This window comes from Poromitra crassiceps, assembly GCF_964638095.1.
Source record: "Poromitra crassiceps genome assembly, chromosome: 7".
NCBI classification, from domain to species: domain Eukaryota; kingdom Metazoa; phylum Chordata; class Actinopteri; order Beryciformes; family Melamphaidae; genus Poromitra; species Poromitra crassiceps.
This window is the reverse complement of record NC_139628.1, coordinates 17,406,036-17,427,365: the sequence shown is the minus strand read 5'-3', so window position 1 is coordinate 17,427,365 and position 21,330 is coordinate 17,406,036. Positions and strand designations below refer to the sequence as shown.

The 21,330-nt window shown below is 40.9% G+C and overlaps 1 protein-coding gene across 1 annotated transcript in view; it reads left to right on the top strand.

The window, feature by feature from the left end:
- LOC310779448 (uncharacterized protein) overlaps window positions 1-15,291 on the top strand; it is a gene marked incomplete at its 5' end in the record, with an annotated part of 31,784 nt that extends 16,493 nt beyond the window's left edge. The window contains 4 exons of the mRNA XM_083639981.1: window positions 2,177-2,431; window positions 4,621-4,881; window positions 10,300-10,551; window positions 11,047-15,291. Of these exons, the coding sequence (XP_083496107.1) occupies window positions 2,177-2,431; window positions 4,621-4,881; window positions 10,300-10,551; window positions 11,047-11,147 (869 nt within the window). The 3' untranslated portion in view covers window positions 11,148-15,291. The remainder of the gene's footprint in view (window positions 1-2,176; window positions 2,432-4,620; window positions 4,882-10,299; window positions 10,552-11,046) is intronic.
- Window positions 15,292-21,330: the final 6,039 nt, after the last annotated feature.

The following is a 21,330-nucleotide window of genomic DNA, read 5'->3' as shown; positions in this document are numbered from 1 at the left end:
GGGCTTAAAAAAGGGACCAAAGGGGATGGTTAACGTGTTGGGCTTGTAAGTTGGAGACCTCGGGTTCGAAACCAGCCTCGCCTGTGCCGTTACACTATGTAAAATTGCTCTTTGCACTGTTGAAAGAAATGTCTTTAATGAGTAGGCTACATGCCAATGTGAAGATGAATTATATCAAAATTACATTTTGATATGATTGATTTGATTTTGAGCTGCCACCTTCGGTCAGGACTGCTGAATCACTGCCGATCTTTCGGAAAAGACTAAAGACTCACCTTTTCAGGCTCCATATGGGCCCTTCTTGATCTAACTTCTTTCTCTCTCTTTCTATTAAAAAAAAAAAAAAAAAATCCTAAACTAAACGTACCACTGTCCCTTCAGGATTTGTAATTGTCATAGACTGTGCTCCATAGTTGATTGCTCTATTGCCGACAAAAAGTGTGTTATTGTAAGTCGCTTTGGATAAAAGCGCCTGCCAAATGACGTAATGTAATGTAATGAAATTATATCAAAACTGATGAAAACCAGGTTTGTGTGTTTGCTTGTACTAATGGGTAAATGGTTGAAGCCGAAGCCATTACAGTTAGCCCCCTGCCGGACCGCGCCTGTTCCTTATTTCCATTTCAAAAAGTTGGCAACCCTAGTGGCTAACCCGAGCTAACGTTAAATTGCGTGTGGGGTAAGTCCCTCCATAAACCATAATATCTGTCGTACCTTTGATTGAAAAAAGCTTCCACCTGATTAAAGAAAACATGTGATTTTATGTTATACATAAAACATCAGTCAACATCACATAATGTATTTTCTTTAATCAGGTGGAAACACACAGACAGATAGCCTGGTTTGTGGGACAGACTTCCCATGCCTGCCCATTCACTTCAATAGAACTCTCCCCAATGCCAAATTTGTTACAACGTTGCCAGTAACATGACAGTAAGAAAGGCAGATGTAGTGAGCTGATGGATGATTTAACTAATATTCCAGAGGTCCAAATCTAAATCTAACTGACATCACTATTGTGAACACAAAACAAAGAACTTCTGATATAATATCATGAGTGTTTTAGTAGAGTGTATCACTCAATACAAAAAATAAAGGCTTTGATAGAACCAAAAGCCTATGGCTCCTAGTCTGCAGATAAAACACATTGACAAAAGCCATAGTAATTTAGACTCAGGTGTGCATAAACTACAGGTTAAGAACTTGCTTTTTTAAATACACCACTTCTTGTGGCTGTGCTCAGGACAAGTGAGTACTAGGCTAATTGTCATGGTTAAATTCATTTTTTAGATCAAATCTATAGGGTCTACTTGAGCCACATGTTTTTTATACACTCATGTAACAATTTTATGATGTCTTGGACTATTTTCAATAATGAAGACTACTTAACAGCCAACGCCCAGTTCTCGTCATATCACTTTGAGGTTGTATAACCCATTCATTGTTAGGCTCACCCCCTTTCTCTGATGTTGTCTCCTCACCCATTCACAGTTTACCACACATGTGGCAATAACCAATCAGCCCAAGCTATTCCTCTCCAGCTGATCCCAATCACCTGATCAGCATAGTATATCAGGGTCCAGTTGTTTTCGCCCCACCTCCTCCCCTGACCACCACCATCGTCATGACTCCTGATTGAAGAATTCCCTATGGGGGATTTCCTATCCTATTCTTCACTGACGACACCCTCTCATCATCTCAGGAGAGCGTCATCATATCATGGAGTCATACGCCAAAATTAATTTGTTGTATCATTAAAGCTTATACTTTCTACTAGTCTCTCATTATTGAAATATGACCAGGGAAATATTCGTGTTTGTAGGTATTTCTTTATTTGTGTTTCAATCTATATATACATTTGCAATGTGCACTTTGTTTGTTTGTCAGTTTGTTTCAAGAATAGCCACAGCTATGCCGTTTTACGTGTGATCAGGCTGAAACTTTTCAGGGGGTGTAAAGAGCACCCGTGCGGGTGACCTGACTGAGCTGGATTTTTTAATTAGTCAGATGAAATGCCCTAAGGCTGATTCCCCAGCTAACAGAGTTAAAAGATTTACAATGTCAGATAGCCTTGCTACAGGAAAATCATCTATCTGACTAAATAGTAAACTAAAAAGGTGCAAGCGGATTACAGTCTGATATTAACTCAGTCATTTTTCACTCCCTTTCTCCTCAGGCCACTTTGTGGATGAACACCGTGCAGAGCTGATCCAGAGAGTGACCGTGGTCGCACCAATCATAGATAAGCTCATCATGACCAATGGAGTTATCAACCAAGAATGTTACGATAACATCAGGTCTAAACGAACCACTCAGGACCAGATGAGGGAACTCTATAAGTCACTGAATGAAAGTGGAAATAGAAGCAAAGATATCTTCCGTGATATCCTTGAGGAACAGGAGCCATTTCTTATGGCTGAGCTCAGGACAAGTAAGTACTAGGCTAATTGTCATGGTTAAATTCATTTTTTAGATCAAATCTATAGACAAGGTCTACTTGAGCCACATGTTTTTTATACAGTCAACAATTGTATATGATCAGGGAAATATTCGTGTTTCTACTACTGTATTTCTTTATTTGTGTTTCAATTTCTAAAAATTGCTGTTTGACCCATGGCTATATTTCATTCAATGTTAATATAAAACTTTGCTTCTCAAACTTTTTCTGTCATGCCCTCATTTGGAGGAAGAACATTTTTACATTACCTCATTTTTCATGCCCCCCGCCCCCCAAAAATGTTGACAAAATGGGCCAAGTTTAACTTTATTGAAATAACATCAAGATCAGAGACAGAACCATCATTATACATCCAAGTTTTATGAAGTTACAAGATGTCTCATATTGCAATAATAAATTATTGAACCGCCATCTTGTAAAGTCCATACAACCATGCGAGCAGTCGCCGTTTCATTGGGCGGCGTGAATGAGGCGAATGCCGCGTAGGGCTGCCCCCTCCTGATCGATTGGTCGGTCGACGTGCTCTTGGTCGACGAGATTCACGTTGGTCGAACAATCGCTGGTGTTAATAATTTCATAGGAGAAATTCAATTTCATAACAAGAAAAGCGATCCGGAATGAAGTAACTATGCAGTAAGCACCTTATGATGACCTTAATATGATGAGTGTTTTATTAAAGTGTATCACTCAATACAAAAAATAAAGGTTTGATAGAACCAAAAGCCTATGGCTCCTAGTCTGCAGATAAAACACATTGACAAAAAGCCATAGTAATTTAAACTCAGGTGTGCATAAACTACAGGTTAAGAAATTCCTTTTTTAAATACAAAAATGTGAAATTAGCGCTTATTGGACAGGAGAAGCAAATATTTGTCGGTTATAGTATCGGCTGAAAAAAGCCCCCCCAAAGTCTATAGATCCCCCCCAAAATATATAAATCCCCCCCATCTGAAGAACATACAGTAAGGGGGGAATTCCCCCCCAGTTTGCAAAGTGAATTTTAAGCCCTGGGGTTGAACGGGACCAACTCCCTTTGTAGGGCCAAATGAAATATATATATATACCGGTATATATATATATATATATATATATATATATATTTATTTATTTATTTTTATCTCCCTGAAAAATGCTGTTTTTTTCAACTGTGAGGTGACGTACGGGTCCCATACAAATGTACATAATTAAACTGAAATCTCCACAAGGATAACTAAATGGTTGTCATCAAGCTCAAATCACATCTTTTTATCCATCCTTATATTGTCCTTGTCCTTTCTTATTCAAATTCCGACCAGCATTTCACAGCAAATGCATGTCTTTGTTTTTTGTTGTTGAATATTTGATCGACACTTCATTTGGGTGTGAAATTGTTGTGATCGACGGTCATACTGTGATGTCCACTCAACAAAGACTTTACTTGATGCCCACTTTTTAAATAAAAAAACACCTTTATGCCATAACGTTACATGTACAGTATATTTGTCTCTTGTAATTTAGCCTGTGCTGTGGTGTGCAGGAGCGGCGGCTAAAAGTTATAAAATTAAGCCTGCCCTATTTAATGTTACTGCTGGCTGTACACGCTACACTTGTAAAACCTGAGGGGGAAAATTCGCTTTTTAAACTGTCCCGACTTCTTGATTGGATGTGACACACACTGACACAAGTGAACAGTGATCCATGTTTTGAATATGGTATATCAGTTCAATGTGCCACCATTTGTCTCAGCAATCAGATCGCATAGTGGGTAAAGAGGTTCGCTGCAAGACCTGGGTTCAAATGCCTCATGGGTATCTTTTTTTAATGTAGCATAATGTATAAAGCTGCTGAATACACACTGTGTACATAGCAGAATAACTAAATTTGCCCATTCGTGGTAACGTCATATTTCGAGTCGTCAGCTCGACAACTTGGAAGACACGTCTAAATCATCCCCATTACGGCTGTGATTTGGCCTAGTCCTGGACATCACTGGAAGACGTCATCACAACGTCATCATGATGTAATTTTGCTTGCTGGGTTACAATGTCAGATAGCCTTACAGGAAACTCATCTATCTACAGATCATAGTGAATTTCAAAGGTTTTCAAAATAACTAAACGCAAGGCACAAGTGGATTACAGCCTGATATTAACACAGTCATTTTTCTCTCCCTTTCTCCTCAGGGAAGAGGAAACACTTTGTGGATGAACACAAGGAAGATCTGATCCAGAACATAAGCAAGGTTGCACCAATCATGGAGGACCTCCTGACCAAGAAAATCATCCACCAAGAATGTTATGATAACATCATGTCTAAACCTACCACGAAGGCTAGAATGATGGCACTCTATTGGTTCCTGCAGTTCAGTGGAAATAGAACCAAAGATAACTTCTGTCATATCCTTGAGGAACAGGAGCCGGGTATTATGGCCGACATAAAGACAAGTGAGTCGGCTAATTGTCATGAGGGCTTTTCACACTACACTTAGTTAAGTGAGTCTCTTAGCCTGGGGCTAAAAAAGCTTTCACACTTGCACAATCCTGGCCCACACCCCGACTTCATCCCCAGCTAGCTGGCCCTGCTCTGGAGCAGGGTTATCCCTGACTTTTCGGGGATAACCCCGACTTTCCATATAAACACGCAGGGCTAAAATGTGCCAGTGTGAAACGCAAACTACTCTTAGCCCAGGGCTTAGATAGCCCCAGGCTAAGAACATGTAGTGTGAAAAGCCCTATGTTTTATTGCGTCTTGTCATCCTCTTTTCCCCTGACAATTGGGTAGTACATAAGTCTTTGTCATATAAGAATTCTATAGGTCAACATGTAGAGCCTGGTATATTTTCCCTGGCCTTATGTTATGAATATTAAGTAAGTTATAATGTAAAGGAATAGAGTACCGCAGGAATGAGTCCGGAAAACATAGATGCTAGCACTTCCTGGTTCTTCACTGTTTCTGCCTATGGGATTTTTGAATGGGTTTTTGGCGCGATGCTTAAAATAAGGTCTGTGGTTAACACAAGCTTATTCAAACGCGAACCAGTGTTCAGGAGGATAATCTTCACACATGAGGACCACTTTTATGAGTTTTGAAGCTTTTATGTGCCGTTAAAAGGGCGGCTAGCTAGCAAACGGCTAAATGAGACTCCACTGTCGACGGGGATATTATACGTCATCACGCCGAAGGGCGAACACGGAAATTATCTTTCCCTCGCCGTTCAGTCACACAGCTATTGCGCACTCGCTCTTTCAAAATAGATTTATTAGTATTTTCGTAAAAAAAAATAGTAGCCTATAGTATTTTTTTCCAATTGTAGTTACCATTGTAACAATAGCATCCCGTGTTGTGATATGTTCCCACACGGACCGGACGTGTTATAGTGTAACACCAGGAGAGTTGTCGGATCGCTGAATGAATGAATAAAACGTGTACATTCTAGAATAACAAATTATCTAATGTTAGTTTGTTCGCAATGGTTTGTTGGAGAGAATCCCCTCTTCACCTGTAGAGACCTGTGTAGTGGTGGGTTTCATGTTAGTTAGTTTCATGCCAGTACTTTTATTTATTATTTATTTATTTTACCTTTATTTTACCAGGTAGTCACTTGAGATCAAAGATCTCTTTTACGAGCAAGACCTGAGCCCTGTACTACGAAACTAGTTTAACAGATCCGCGATAAGTCCCTTTGATCTGGTTTGACTGAACAGGATCAAAGCTATCTAGTTAACTGATACTACGACGCTGGTTTTTTACTAGGTAAGTGGACCTGGGATCTGCCTGTGCACGGGCACGTTTTTCGCTCGTGCACAGGCGCGCGTCCACGCGAAAGAGGTGCGCTAGCCAATCACATTATGAACAGCTGAGTTGATCCACGCCCACACCCATTTCCACACCCATTTCCTCATTCAGCGCAGCCACAGTGTGATCAGAGATTTTTGCGGATATTTAATGTATCCGCGATTTAATGTCAGAATGAAAATCCGCGTTGGATAGTCTGCTGAAGGGCTGTCTAAAGCAGCAGCTTGTATTCACTCATTTGATTTACTTTGATCAGCGATTTCTGTCTGATACAGCTGCATTGATACAGGCAGCAGCAACAAATGTAAAAGTGTAATCTCAGTCTATACATTTCCACAATCTGTAAGCCTATTTAGACCATAGATTTAGAAACACATGCTCAATGAATAATGATCTCTATCACTCATGTGTGTGGTTGCACTGATCGAATAATTCATATATAAAATAGCCTAGTATAAAGCCTAATAGCCTACTATAAAAGAGAAAACTGCTGAACTGAATTGAGACGATGCGGGCATAGTTATCATTGATAAAAACTAGCCTATTTTTGCTCATATATTGGCATACAGCCTACAGGACACAGTTCCAGCTGAAAGATGCAAGAATAGCCTGCATATTTAGTATTGGGGCTATCCCATATTTAAACTAATATCTATATTATATGTATAGGCTTTTCTGGCATGTAGGAGAATATCACCCTCACTCCATTTGAGGGTCCGTTCATGATATGCGCCGCGGTGATTAATAGTGATCATATTTCTCCACGCATCGTTGAGCTGTTAAGACATAAAGTGGTAAGTAGGCTTAATTTAATTATGTAGCCTACAGAGCCACAAATGTTTTTCTTGTTATATTCTCAGTTGACTGCAATCTATTTTTCATATGGCGATCTTATATGAACGGTGAGTGACTCCAGAGAGCCGATTATATGGGTCTGTCATGGATTTTGATCTTATCCTCTGAAGCTAACCTGAGGCCTGTACTACAAAGCCAGTTTAGTGGTTTAGCGAGGTAACTTCAGGTTTAAACCTGGTTTGGCCGTACTACAAAGCAAGTTAACTTCTTACCGACATATATTTCCATAGCAACTTATGCTTCACACTTAACCTGGTCCGTAGCAGGTTAAGTTGCAAGGATAAGATTAGACCTTAAATCCACCGCCCACGAACCAATCGAATCAGCAGTTTGGAAAAATGGCCAACCCCTTTCTGGATGAGTTTCCCGAAGGAGCACGAATTGTAATGTTGAATGAGTAATGGTAATCAATGTTAATGTTAATCAAGGACTAAAGCCTTGCACTTGTTGGCTATTTTAATTAAGCCCTATACCACTTTGGAATATGTTTTTATATATTCATTTTTGTGCTCTCAAGTAGCCTAGATACGTTGTTTGATCCTGCTGATCGATTGCAGCTGAATAGTGAGTGGAGAAATATCACTAAACCGGCATAAAAAGGTTACATAAACGTCTCCAAAGCGCACGGTGCCGTGTGCGCAATGGAGCTGAGACTGACGTTGGGTTGGAATTGAAATAGTCATAGCTTACATGCTGGCCTACTACATCTAAGCAATTTAATATGGGATCACCTGCACACAGGCGATCCCATATTAAGATGATTCATATCTAGCCTACTCCTGCATTTTGCAGCTGCAAGTGTTGCTTTTGGCCTGTATGATGTGATTGAACTTCATATTTCCAGCATCATTATATGAAATATGGAGATATGCGACTCTGCTGACAATATATGTGACCACAAAATAGGCTATTTTTTATAAATGAAATCTATGCCCGCACATACCGTGTCGTTCAGAAGCCTCTTTTAATTTTATTATCATTCTTTTTTTTATTGATAGCCTATAGGAATTATTCAATCAGTGCGACTAAACATGACATCATTATTATTCGTTGAGCCTAAATGGTCTACGGATTTTGGACTGAGACATTAGGCTACACATTGCTTCCACTCGCAGTTTATTGAGAGGGTGAATTCAGCTGCTGTAGGATACGTGGAGGCAGAAACCGCTCTTCAAATAAATGACTGATGTGAATAAAAGTGGTAACTTTAGACAGTCATTCGGGAACAGACTAAAAATATCCAATGCGGATTTTGATTCTGACATAGTAGTCGATGGCTTTGATGAATGAGGAAATAGGCGTGTATGGCGCTGTAAAAGCTACGGTTCTGAGCTGAGCGGTCCATATTGCATTGTGATTGGCTAGTTGTTAAAAACCACGCCTCTTTTGCGGGCACGAGCTCGTGTGCACGGGCATTTTCATGTGCACGCGCAGTCAACTTGATTAGAAAAACCTGGTTCGAGTTAACGACTGGCAAACGAGGTTCGTAGTACAAGTTAACTACAATCGAGCTGATCTGGTTTAGACAAACCAGATCAAGGGACAGATCCTGGATCTTCTTATCCAACATTCGTAGTACAGGCTACTGGTCGCGACCAGGTTAGCTTTGCAGCGTCAGTTGCCATGGTGATTGAAAGTTAACTTGCTTTGTAGTACGGCTAAACCAGGTTTAAACTCAAACTTACTCGGATAAGGCATTAAACTAGCTTCGTAGTACAGGCTACTGGCCAAAATGGCAGCATCTAAAAACAACAACAACAACAACAACAACAACAAAACAACAGATAAGCAAAGCACAAATACAGACAGGAACATTAAAGGCAACGTGGTACAAGATAGATTAAAAGAGACAAGATTAAAAGAAATAAGGAGGGATAGGAGAGTGGGATAAAATGTAAAGTAAGAAAGATGGGGATACTTAGTTAGTTTATCATTAATGTTAATAGCCAGTTGGTTTATGTTTAATAAACTTCTTAATTTTATTTGTGTGTGTGTGTGTGTGTGTGTGTGTGTGTGTGTGTGTGTGTGTGTGTGTGTGTGTGTGTGTGTGTGTGTGTGTGTGTGTGTGTGTGTGTTTGTGTGTGGGTGGTGTGTGTGTGTGTGTGTGTGTGTGTGATTGCTAACTAATTGGGTGCATGTTCCCCGGCAACCCTAGTTCCCCCCTCCATCCCACACACTGCTCTCTGTCAGCTCACAGTAACAATGCTTATTTTGATAAAAGGTTGAATTTGGCTGTGGTGACGTGACGTAGAAGCCTATACGACACTGTGTGTAGTTCTGGAATAGCTTAGCATGAGCTTTTTACTTCTAGGGCTCGCATTTATGCTTCAAAACTCATAATAATAATAAACATGGGTTTTTTATAGAGCTTTTCTAGGACTCAAAGACGCTTTACAAAAAAGAAACACTAAAGGGGCGGGGATGACGTAATTGCAACAGACAATGGACAAACACGACACAGGCACACAGGGATAGGCAGGGGGGAGCTAGGAGAAGGCAGAGGAGAAGAGATGGGTTTTGAGGCGGGATTGGAAGACAGTGAGGGAGTCTGATTCTCTAATGTCCGGGGGGAGAGAGAGTTCCAGAGCTTGGGAGCTGCCCTGGAGAAAGCTCTGTCGCCGAAACTGCGGAGGTTGGATTTGGGGGTGGAGAGAAGGCCGGCAGAGGTGGATCGGAGGGAACGGGAGGGTTGGTAGGGGGAGAGGAGGTTGGTGAGATATGGGGGGGCCAGTTGGTGGAGAGCTTTGTAAGTGATGACAAGGATTTTGTAGTTGATCCGGGAGGAGATGGGAAGCCAGTGGAGTTGTTGAAGGACTGGGGTGATGTGGTGCCAGGATTTGGTGTCATGAAAGTGGTCCTCATGTGTGAAGACCACAGAGGTCACCAAGGTCGCATTTGAATAAGCTTGCATTGACCACAGATCTCATTTTAAGCATCGCACCAAAAACCCTTTCAAAAATCCCATAGGCAGAAACAGTGAAGAACCCAGAAGTCCGGGACTTCCGCGTTGCAACTACAAGAATACGTGCGGCACTCTATTAAAAGTCCAATTAAGAGTTCCAAAATTCTAACAGAGTTAAAAGATTTACAATGTCAGATAGCCTTGCTACAGGAAAACCATCTATCTGACACAGAGCATAGTAAACTAAAAAGGTGCAAGCGGATTACAGTCTGATATTAACTCAGTCATTTTTCACTCCCTTTCTCCTCAGGCCACTTTGTGGATGAACACCGTACAGAGCTGATCCAGAGAGTGACCATGGTCAGATCAATCATGGAGAAGCTCCTGACCAATGAAGTTATCGACAAAGAATGTTGCGATAACATCATGTCTAAACCAACCACTCAGGACCAGATGAGGGAACTCTATAAGTCACTGCATGCCAGTGGAGAGATCGACAAAGATATCTTCTGTGATATCCTTGAGAAACACGAGCCGCTTCTTATGGCTGAGCTCAGGAAAAGTGAGTAGGCTACTAGGCTAATTGTCATGGTTAAATTCATTTTTTAGATCAAATCTATAGACAAGGTCTACTTGAGCCACATGTTTTTTATACACTCATGTAACAATTTTATATGACCAGGGAAATATTTTGTGTTTGTACGTATTTCTTTATTTGTGTTTCAATCTATATATACATTTGCAATGTGCACTTTGTTTGTTTGTCAGTTTGTTTCAAGAATAGCCACAGCTATGCCGTTTTACGTGTGATCAGGCTGAAACTTTTCAGGGGGTGTAAAGAGCACCCGTGCGGGTGACCTGACTGAGCTGGATTTTTTAATTAGTCAGATGAAATGCCCTAAGGCTGATTCCCCAGCTAACAGAGTTAAAAGATTTACAATGTCAGATAGCCTTGCTACAGGAAAATCATCTATCTGACTAAATAGTAAACTAAAAAGGTGCAAGCGGATTACAGTCTGATATTAACTCAGTCATTTTTCACTCCCTTTCTCCTCAGGCCACTTTGTGGATGAACACCGTGCAGAGCTGATCCAGAGAGTGACCATGGTCGCACCAATCGTGGAGAAGCTCCTGACCAAGAATGTTACGATAATATGATGTCTAAACCAACCACTCAGGAAAAGATGAGGGAACTCTATAACTCACTGCATGCCAGTGGAGAGAGAGGCAAATATATCTTCTGTGATATCCTTAAGGAACAGGAGCAGTCTCTTATGGCTGACCTCAAAAGTGAGTAGGCTAATTGTCATGGTTAAATTCATTTTTAGATCAAATCTATAGACAAGGTCTACTTGAGCCACATGTTTTTTATACAGTCAACAATTGTATATGATCAGGGAAATATTCGTGTTTGTACTACTGTATTTCTTTATTTGTTTCAATTTCTAAAAATTGCTGTTTGACCCATGGCTATATTTCATTCAATGTTAATATAAAACTGTGCTTCTCAAACTTTTTCTGTCATGCCCTCATTTGGAGGAAGATCATTTTTACATTACGTCATTTTTCATGCCCCCCGCCCCCCAAAAATGGTGACAAAATGGGCCAAGTTTAACTTTATTGAAATAACATCAAGATCAGAGACATAATTAATAAATAAATTATTGAACCGCCATCTTGTGAAGTCCATGCAAACATGCAAGCAGTCGGCGCTTCATTGGGCGGCGCGAATGAGGCGAATGCCGTGTAGGGCTGCCCCCTCCTGATCGGTTGGTCGATTGGTCGGTCGACGTGCTCTTGGGCGACGAGATTCACGTTGGTCGAACAATCGCTGGTGTTAATAATTTCATAAGAGAGATTAAATTTTATAACAAGAAAAACGATCCGGAAAGAAGTAACGTGCCGCGGAAGCAAGTTGCAACACGGACCTTTTCTAGAAGCATACAGGACGTGATCCAGGCTAAAGAGACAGGCTAATAGTTAGCAGAAAGGAGAGCAACCAGCAGAGTGATGGAATTAACAATTAAATGGCTCAGCTATCAGCGCAAACAATGGACACGTTTCAGCACGCAGCCACCATCAGCTGTTAACGAGCGGCTAATACGCACCTTATGAGTTGAGACTGCAGTCGTCAGTGAGACTGGACTACGTCCACAGAGATACACTCCAACTCCGGTAATGTTAGACAGACATAAGATGTTAGTGGAATAAATTGCAAAAGCTGTCTAGCTGTCCTTTCTGCCAACTAATTAACCATGCCACATGTGCTAACGTTACATAACCATAACCATCGCACACGCAACTCAAAGCTGTTTCCCATTAACTAAATATGGCCAGGTGTTGCACAGCATGCTGATCAGTCTGTCCATTCTGGTAACTTTACAACACTGCAAATAGCTTTTATTTATAATTATCAGCTATCAGGTATAGTGCGCTCAGTAGTCAGTACACTGCACAAAATAAGAAAAAAAGTACACTGCAAAAAATAAAAACAAAAAAGTACACTGCAAAAAATAAAAACAAAAAAGTACACTGCAAAAAAGTTTTGTTTGTTTGTTTGTTTTTTAGACCCCGTTTCGACCAATCGATGGTCGGAGCTGTGGTCGATTTCTGGTCGACCATGATAATCTTTGGTCGAGGGCAGCCCCCGCGGCGCGAATAATGAGATATTCGCCTCAGCCGCTCATTCCCTCCAGTTGACATTTTTCAACTTTGGCAAATAATTAGCACGGTCAAACCGCTTTCGGTTGGAACACAGAGTGAGGCTCCCTGAATGACTTTGAAATAAATATGAGGAGAATCAGAGTAGTGATGTGACGTTCGCGAACGATCCAAATCTATTGAATGGCTCTTTGCTATGAACGAAGGGAACCGAGTCCTACTTGAGAGCCGTTCGTTTTAATGTTGTGCCCAAATTTCACTGCCTGCCGCTCCCCACCACACATACAGGGTAGACTTCCCTCCTTCCCTCTGCTAGTCCGCTGAGCACGGAGGATAGGTGCACTCGTTACCGGTGCATGCTGTAACTGGGTGGCCTGGGTGGGCGGACTCAGCTTAATATCAAAACAGGATATTATCTGCCGACTTTCTGGGCAGCGAAGTGTTGCATGAATTGCATTCAAGGAAAACCAACTTTATTTACACAACACATTTCATAGAAGTAAATTCACTGACTAAGCAGATGGATATGGCGTCACCTTGTGTAATGTTTACAATGCAGATCATTGCCATTAGGTCTGGAAATATGAGTAATTTAGTGGAAATATGAGTAATTTAGTGCTGCTGCAGTTCACCAAAATTAAATAGTGGTGGCTCTAAGATCAAATCTGATCCAAATCGTATCATATCATTATCCTAGTGATTTCGCAGATAAACAGTAGTGCACGCCCCCTAAAAAAAGAAGAAGAAAAAAAGAACGAGGATCAGCTATTTTGAACCGCTCTCGGAAAGGAACAGAGCCATAAGATCCGGCTCCCTTCAAAGAGCCGTAATTCCCATCACTAAATCAGAGTAGAAATTAGTTAAGAATCCCACCTGAGCTTTTGAGCTTTTTTCTATAGGGGAAGACATTAATCAGTACCGTAACATGTAAAACAAAGACTGATGGCTTAATAGAGTTGCCAACGTCACACCCTCTCCTGGAATCTGCATACGCACCAAGGGATTTCACCCGGCATTTATTTTTCCATAGACACAGTGCCGGCGCGTGCACTTCTGCCGCTCTATGCAAAAAACAATTATGCCGCTCCATTTTGCAACGTGCCATACCAGCAACAACACACAAACGCCAACATGCCAATCCATACACATAACGTGCTCAAAGTGTCAACAATACTGAAGTATGCATGACGCAATATGCAGGCAATGTTAATAATGAGGCACCACACAGGTCTGCATAATAACTCCAATAACCTGCCTCCAAACTCTTTGTAGCACTCATGATACAGCACAGCTATTCTCCAAATAATCCAATTTCAGCTCCTCAAAATATGCAAAACTCTCCTATTATATACACCACTTTCTTCTTCTGCGTAAAACACACACGTGAAATGTGCGCACGGCACAGCACATTAGGTTATATCATCAGCAGATTCACAACTTAAAATTAGGCTAGGCAGGCTAACTACACAACAAACTGGATGCAAGTCAACTACAGTATGACCTGCCCCGCAAGTAGTTCTTCTGTTCCGCCGTATTACCAAACAGAAGAAGAAAATAACTACTTCCGGCCTAGCCTATCAGATATTTATCTGATTACAATATTATGGATGATTAATTTGAATTCAATGGCCGCCCATATGGAATAACGTCCTATATGGATTACAAGCAGCAGCCAGGAATACAGCGGGAGCTGCTATCTATGTGACGGACAGCAAACAGAGCAGGCTGCCGGCGGCACCTACATTAGATCGCTGTTATCTCGTTCTCTCTCTGATATAATAAGCATATGCCGCTGTGTGTCGGAAAATAACCTATTTACAATAGGCCTACATAAATACAGGCATTTCACATGCCCTGTTTTCCTCGTTTTCAGGACGCAGTTCAAACTGATTATAGTTTCTGTTGATGCTAATGAAACCGAAGTTATCAGGTTGACTTAGAAATCATATTTAAAGCTGGAAATAAGGTCCAGGGTGTAAAAAAGGAGTCTTGTTTTCTTTTCTTTTTTTTATACTAATATTTTTGTTATACATATCCATTGTTAACTTGATTATGTTTTTACTATGTGTTTGCTATTCTGTCTTGCCCCCTCCTTTCCACTGACAAATATACAGTATGTCCCAACTTGCCTGCACAGATATCGTCTATTCAAGAGATGTCTTAAAGAATGTTGGCACTGTCAGAAAGTTGTTGTCAGAAAGAAATGGCTCCAGTTAATAAATAAACCTGGGTGGAACAATCTGTGCACTTATTACCTATTTAAAGGTGTTTTTGATACATAGCCATATGTACAAAGTATATTAACAACGCAGCATAGAAGCGTCTTTGTTAAATTCAGATGTGGAGTCATGTTGGTTCTTAGGGGAAAAGGCTATAGGGTTTTACAATGGGGATTTCGGTTAAATGTTTGTGAAGATTATCCTGCTGAACACAAATTTCCACTCCCATAAACTTGTGTTAACCACAGGCCTTATTTCATGCATTTAACCAAACTCCCCATACTAAAATCCTGCATGCAGTACTCTATTTTATCTAAAATTTTAAATGCAATATAAAGAATGTTTTATATTATATATATTTTTTTATCTTCTTGTATCTTTTTATACTGGAATTTTGATGATTTTGTTGGCTTGCTTTGTTTTCTTGCATAATATATTTTATTTTATTTGAAACATGTTTGAAATAAATTGAGTAAACTAAAACTGAATGAAATGTGTATTGTTTTAACCTGTGTCTTGCAACTTGGTGAGCAGTCCTCAACTTCTTTTTGGGGAGTTATGGCCTACAATATGCAGAGTCATCTCCCGACTATCTTCTACGCCCATATTTCTCAAACTCTAAACTTTTCTATCTTCAACATGAATTTGCTGCAAAATGATTGCATGTCCTCTCTTAACATATCACATCCACTAAAAATCTAAATCAAAGCTATAGGCCTACGGAATGTAGCCTGGGTAAACCCAGGGGCTGGGTTTACCCAGGCTATACGGAATGTAGAACAAGAGAAAAGCCAGCACTCCAAATATCTTTTTGTTGATTTATTTCCTCATGTACCTGGGCAGCAGCAACGAACGTTTCAGTCAAAGACCTTCCTCAGCGTTGTCAACGCTGAGGAAGGTCTTGCTGGCTTTTCTCTTGTTCATATCTCGTGCTTGCCCTGCACCCAGTGAGTTTTTAAATATTTTCGAGTGTGCTTGCAACCTGACTTTCTACTTTATACGGAATGTAGGCCTGCACAGCGCATAGCCTATCCATGGCTCTATAGGCTACCTATTATAAAAGTTGATGGCGGCATGTTGTTGGCTTGAAATTCCATTTTCTTTACACACGCACACCATTAAAGGGACACATCACCGAAAAATAATGCTGATTTATTCCGTGCATGATCTCACACATATCCAAAAACTATAAACACCAAACCGTTTTGCTGACATTAGTTTGACAATTATTGAGAATTGATTTGAGTTAAGTTATGGACCAGTGATGTGATTTGTGCATGAATTACATCACTGGTCAACAACAACTCAAATCAACTCTGATGGAAAGAAATGGAAAGATTCAAAGACAGGAACAACATTGTAAACAATATATTCCAGTAATAGTTTGATATAGCTTATTCTAACACTGCTAGATGAGCTGAAGTATGCAGCAGTGAGTTTCAAAGCCAAAGAGAAGCAGGAGGCCCGCATCAGAGAGAGAGAGCTAAACCTAATGTTGTGTATGCTGCCCCAGATCAGGAAGACACTGGAAATGCAACTCAGGACGGAGCTATTGCTTTTATATTGTCACATTTTTGCTTGTGTGTTCTCTTTATCATTGGAATAAACAGTCAAATTTTGTCATAAAGTTCCCAATGTTCATGCAAGATTGACATCCTCTTGCTAGTACTGAGGTTTGATTCTCATCTGTTTCTTCACATTTCTCTCTCACTTTGCCAAAACAAATCTTCCTCTTACTGTGCCTATCTTAGACCTCAATCTGGAGGGGGAAATCATAAAAGAAATGGGAGGGGGATGGGACGGGAGTCATTCTAGCGGGAGTGGGACAGGACGGGGTACGGTGGCACAGTCGGTAGCGCTGTCGCCTCACAGCTAGAAGGTCCTGAGTTCGATTCTCGTCTGGGACGCTGTGGGCGCTGGAGTTGTGACCCCCCCCCATATCTTCAGTGCCTACTGCCCAGGTGGGCTATCTCGTCGAAAGGGACTTTCTGTGTGGAGTTTGCATGTTCTCCCCGTGCCCCCCCAGGGGGTTCCTCCGTACATAACCCCCCACTAAAAACATGCAGAAGATCGTCATCCGACCAGTGACGACAACATCTGAAGTTGGTCCCCGGGTGCTGGAAAGAAAAAGCGACCACTGCTCCTGGCCTGCCCCCTGGAGGAAAGGACAACCCTAGATGGGTCAAATGCAGAGGACATATTTCACCGGCCACCGTCAGCATGAGTCAGAGTGTGTGTTGTGGCCGCATGCATGTGTTGTAGTGTTCGTGTGATAATAAAGACGGGCTGCCGTCTGAAATCGTGGACAGGATTATTTGTTTACCCTGGCCCGGGATTCGGACAGGATGGGGATATTTCTGTGGGAGTGGGATGGGACACGAGTGAAAAACCTCCCATGTCACCCTCTACTGGTAAGTCAAATGTAAAATTCTAACAATACAGCAACATTTAGGTATGGGTGATACACGTGGGCATGCAACAAGTCTTTATGCCTTTGTCATTTTCCACTGCTTCCACTGATAACCACAGGAAGACTGGCCTTCAGCTCTGGATCACAACCACACCAATCAAAGTCCTTGCTGTTTCCACAGAACAATGATAATGACATTACTTCATGACAAATATAATTATTTCCTTTACTAAGACGTGCAGATCATTTCTGTGTTGTATCTGTAGAGATGCAATCAATCAGCATCATGGCAACTGTGTATCCATCTTTTTTCAATGTTGTTCCATTCATCTCAGGCCAAACCACACTCTTCACACCTCACTTCACTCATCTTCCGCTTTCAAATTTGCAGAAAAAAATGCCTGATGCAACCCAACACTTTTATAAGATATTAGAGGCTTAACTTGTGAAAGTGAGATGTCATACAGAAAATGCCTTCATCATTTTCATGGGATTTAGTTATATTGTATAACTTCACACACACAGACACACACACACACACACACACACACACACACACACACACACACACACACACACACACACACACACACACACACACACACACACACACACACACACACACACACCATTAAAGCATAGCTTGCTACTTCTTCTTACTCCTTTTTTTTTTTTACCTCGTGACCATTTTCTGGAAATGGAAAGTTTCAAAGAAAGACAGGAAGAAACAGATGTGTATGCTGCCACCAGATAGGACCAAAAAGACACTAATGCAACTCAAAGTGGAGCTGATTTGCAAGTGTGTTGTGTTTATCAGTGGAATAAACATTTTCTCATAAAGATCATGTAAGATTGACATCCTCTGGCTAGTGCTCAGGTTTGTCTCACTTTGCCAAAATCACATCTTTCTCTTATTATGCCAAGAGCTCATTCTAAGAGAAAAATAATATGCAGAGGAGGAGGGGCCAGTAGAGGAGCATCTGCAGCAGGGGAGGAGCCAGTTTATATGACAGGAAGAGACAGCAGTGTGGCAAGAGGAAAAGTGAGGTGAAAACCACAAGGCCTGTCATGTCAATGAGTCAAAGGAAGCAATGAGTACTAGTATCTTTTCTTCTGCCAAGTAAACAACATATGATCTACATTTGTGTAGATGTTTGTGTGTAAATGGTATTTAGCATTTCTATATTGTATTGGATATTTTAGTTTCTGATATAACCTCATGTGTCCTTGGTCTATACTGCTAAGTCAACTGTGTCAATGAAAACTTGCCTGGGTGTGTTTGGATGCACAAGTCTTTATGCCCCCTAGCTGTCAGTTTCTAAACTTGCACGCCAGCTGGATTCTCGTGAGATCTTGATCAGATCACTCAACTAAAACAAAACCACCTATCTGGCAGCGTCAGGTTAGTTATTTTCCACTGCAGAGACAAACAGCACTGACTATCTGAGCCAGCAAGGTGTCGACCACAGGAAGACTGGGCTTCTGCTCTCTGCATCGCAACCCCAACTAAAGGCCTCGCTGTTTCCACAGAATAACAATGACATGACTTACTTGATCAAATTACATTAATTTCTTTACTAATAAGACATGCAGATCATTTCTGTGTTGCATCATTTGTAGAGATGCCACCAATCAGCAACATGGCAACTATGTATCCATCTCTTTTCAATCAAACCACACTTTGTACCTCACTTCACTCTCGTCTTCCTCTTTAGCGTTTCCTGACGCCACCCAAACCTTCTATAAGATATAGACTAAGAGGTTTACCTTGTGGAAATGTGATGTCATAATAGAAAATGACTTCATAATTTTCATGGGGGTTTGGGTATATTTTCTGCTTGTGATATTCCACTACTATCATTTCACCTCAGACCCCGTTGCTGATCGTTGTTTCACTGCTGCTGTGCCACTGCCTGCTCTCTGGACTAAATCCTGCTTCCTGGGAAACCTGTTTCAAGCTTCTGGACTGAGCCTGCCTGCCTTTAGCATCCTTAGTTTATTGTCGGCCACCCGACCCTGTTTAGGTTAGGCATCCGTTTTTCCTTGTTTACTTTGTGAATCCGTTAAAGTCAGTAAAATACTTGAAACTGATTTTTGACTTTGTCATCTCTGCTCCTGGGTCCAATATCACAGCATTACACATACTGTAGTTATGTTATGTTGAGAGAGCAATAGCACATGTAAGACACTCTGTAAGTCTATCATACTTGCTGAAGTAAACCTTGGTAAGTGTTCTGAAGGTATTGTGCAATGCTACAAATTATATAATGCAATGACAAAACACTTCCAACATTTACATACAACTTCTCCTTCATAACTGGATAACACACACGCACGCACGCATGCACGCGCACACACACACACACACACACACACACACACACACACACACACACACACACACACACACACACACACACACACACACACACACACACACACACACACCATTAAAGCATAGCTTGCTACTTTATTTTCCCTTCTTCCTCTTCTCTTTGTCTTTTTTTTTTTTTTTACCTCGTGACCGTTTTCTGGAAATGGAAAGATTCAAAGAAATACAGGAAGAAACAGATGTGTATGCTGCCACCAGACCAAAAAGACACTGGAAATGCAACTCAAGAGTGGAACTGATTTGCAAGTGTGTTGTGTTTATCAGTGGAATAAACAGAATAAACATTTTCTCATAAAGATCATGTAAGATTCACATCCTCTTGTTCGTGCTCAGGTTTGTCTCACTTTGCCCAAATCACATCTTCCTCTTATTATGCCGAGAGCTCATTCTGAGAGCAAAGGAATGTGCAGAGGAGGAGGGGCCAGTAAAGGAGCATCTGCAGGAGGGGAGGAACCAGTTTCTTTGACGGGAAGAGACCAGTGAGGCAAGAGGACAAGTGAGGTGAAAACCACAAGTCCTGTCATGTCAATGAGTCAAAGGAAGCAATGAGTACTAGTATCATTTCTTCTGCCAAGTAAACAACATATGATCTACATTTGTGTAGATGTTTGTGTGTAAATGGTATTTAGCATTTCTATATTGTATTGGATATTTTAGTTTCTGATATAACCTCATGTGTCCTTGGTCTATACTGGTAAGTCAACTGTGTGAATGAAAAGTTGCCTGGGTGTGTTTGGATGCACAAGTCTTTATGCCCCCTAGCTGTCAGTTTCTAAACTTGCACGCCAGCTGGATTCTCGTGAGATCTTGATCAGATCACTCAACCAAAACAAAACCACCTATCTGGCAGCGTCAGGTTAGTTATTTTCCACTGCAGAGACAAACAGCACTGACTATCTGAGCCAGCAAGGTGTCGACCACAGGAAGACTGGGCTTCTGCTCTCTGCATCGCAACCCCAACTAAAGGCCTCGCTGTTTCCACAGAATAACAATGCAATGACTTACTTGATAAAATTAAATGCATTTCTTTACTAATAAGACATGCAGATCATTTCTGTGTTGCATCATTTGTAGAGATGCCACCAATCAGCAACATGGCAACTATGTATCCATCTCTTTTCAACCAATGTTAATTTCAGATCAAACCACACTTTGTACCTCACTTCACTCTCGTCTTCCTCTTTAAAGTTTCCTGACGCCACCCAAAACTTCTATAAGATATATAGACTAAGAGGTTTACCTTGTGGAAATGAGATGTCATATAGAAAATGACTTCATAATTTTCATGGGGGTTTGGGTATATTTTCTGCTTGTGATATTCCACTACTATCATTTCACCTAACAATTTTTGTTTGGTTTCCAGCCTGCACAGTATAATTACCGTAATTCCTATAATAGGGCACCTTTGAGACTTAATGGGCAACACTCAAACATATATTAGTAGAACAAGTAGATGTTCTTATATCTAATATCTAATATATCTAATATCTTATATATATTTATATGAGATGATCATCTTTTTCCAGCCAGTCTGTGGACTGCTGCTGCCCCCTCATGGTAGGAATGAGGAAATGCTTATCAAGATTTTCCAGACCAGTGCAGTACGAGGTGGGGTGGAAATGCATTTCCACATAAAAATCACATATTAAGTTAATGGTT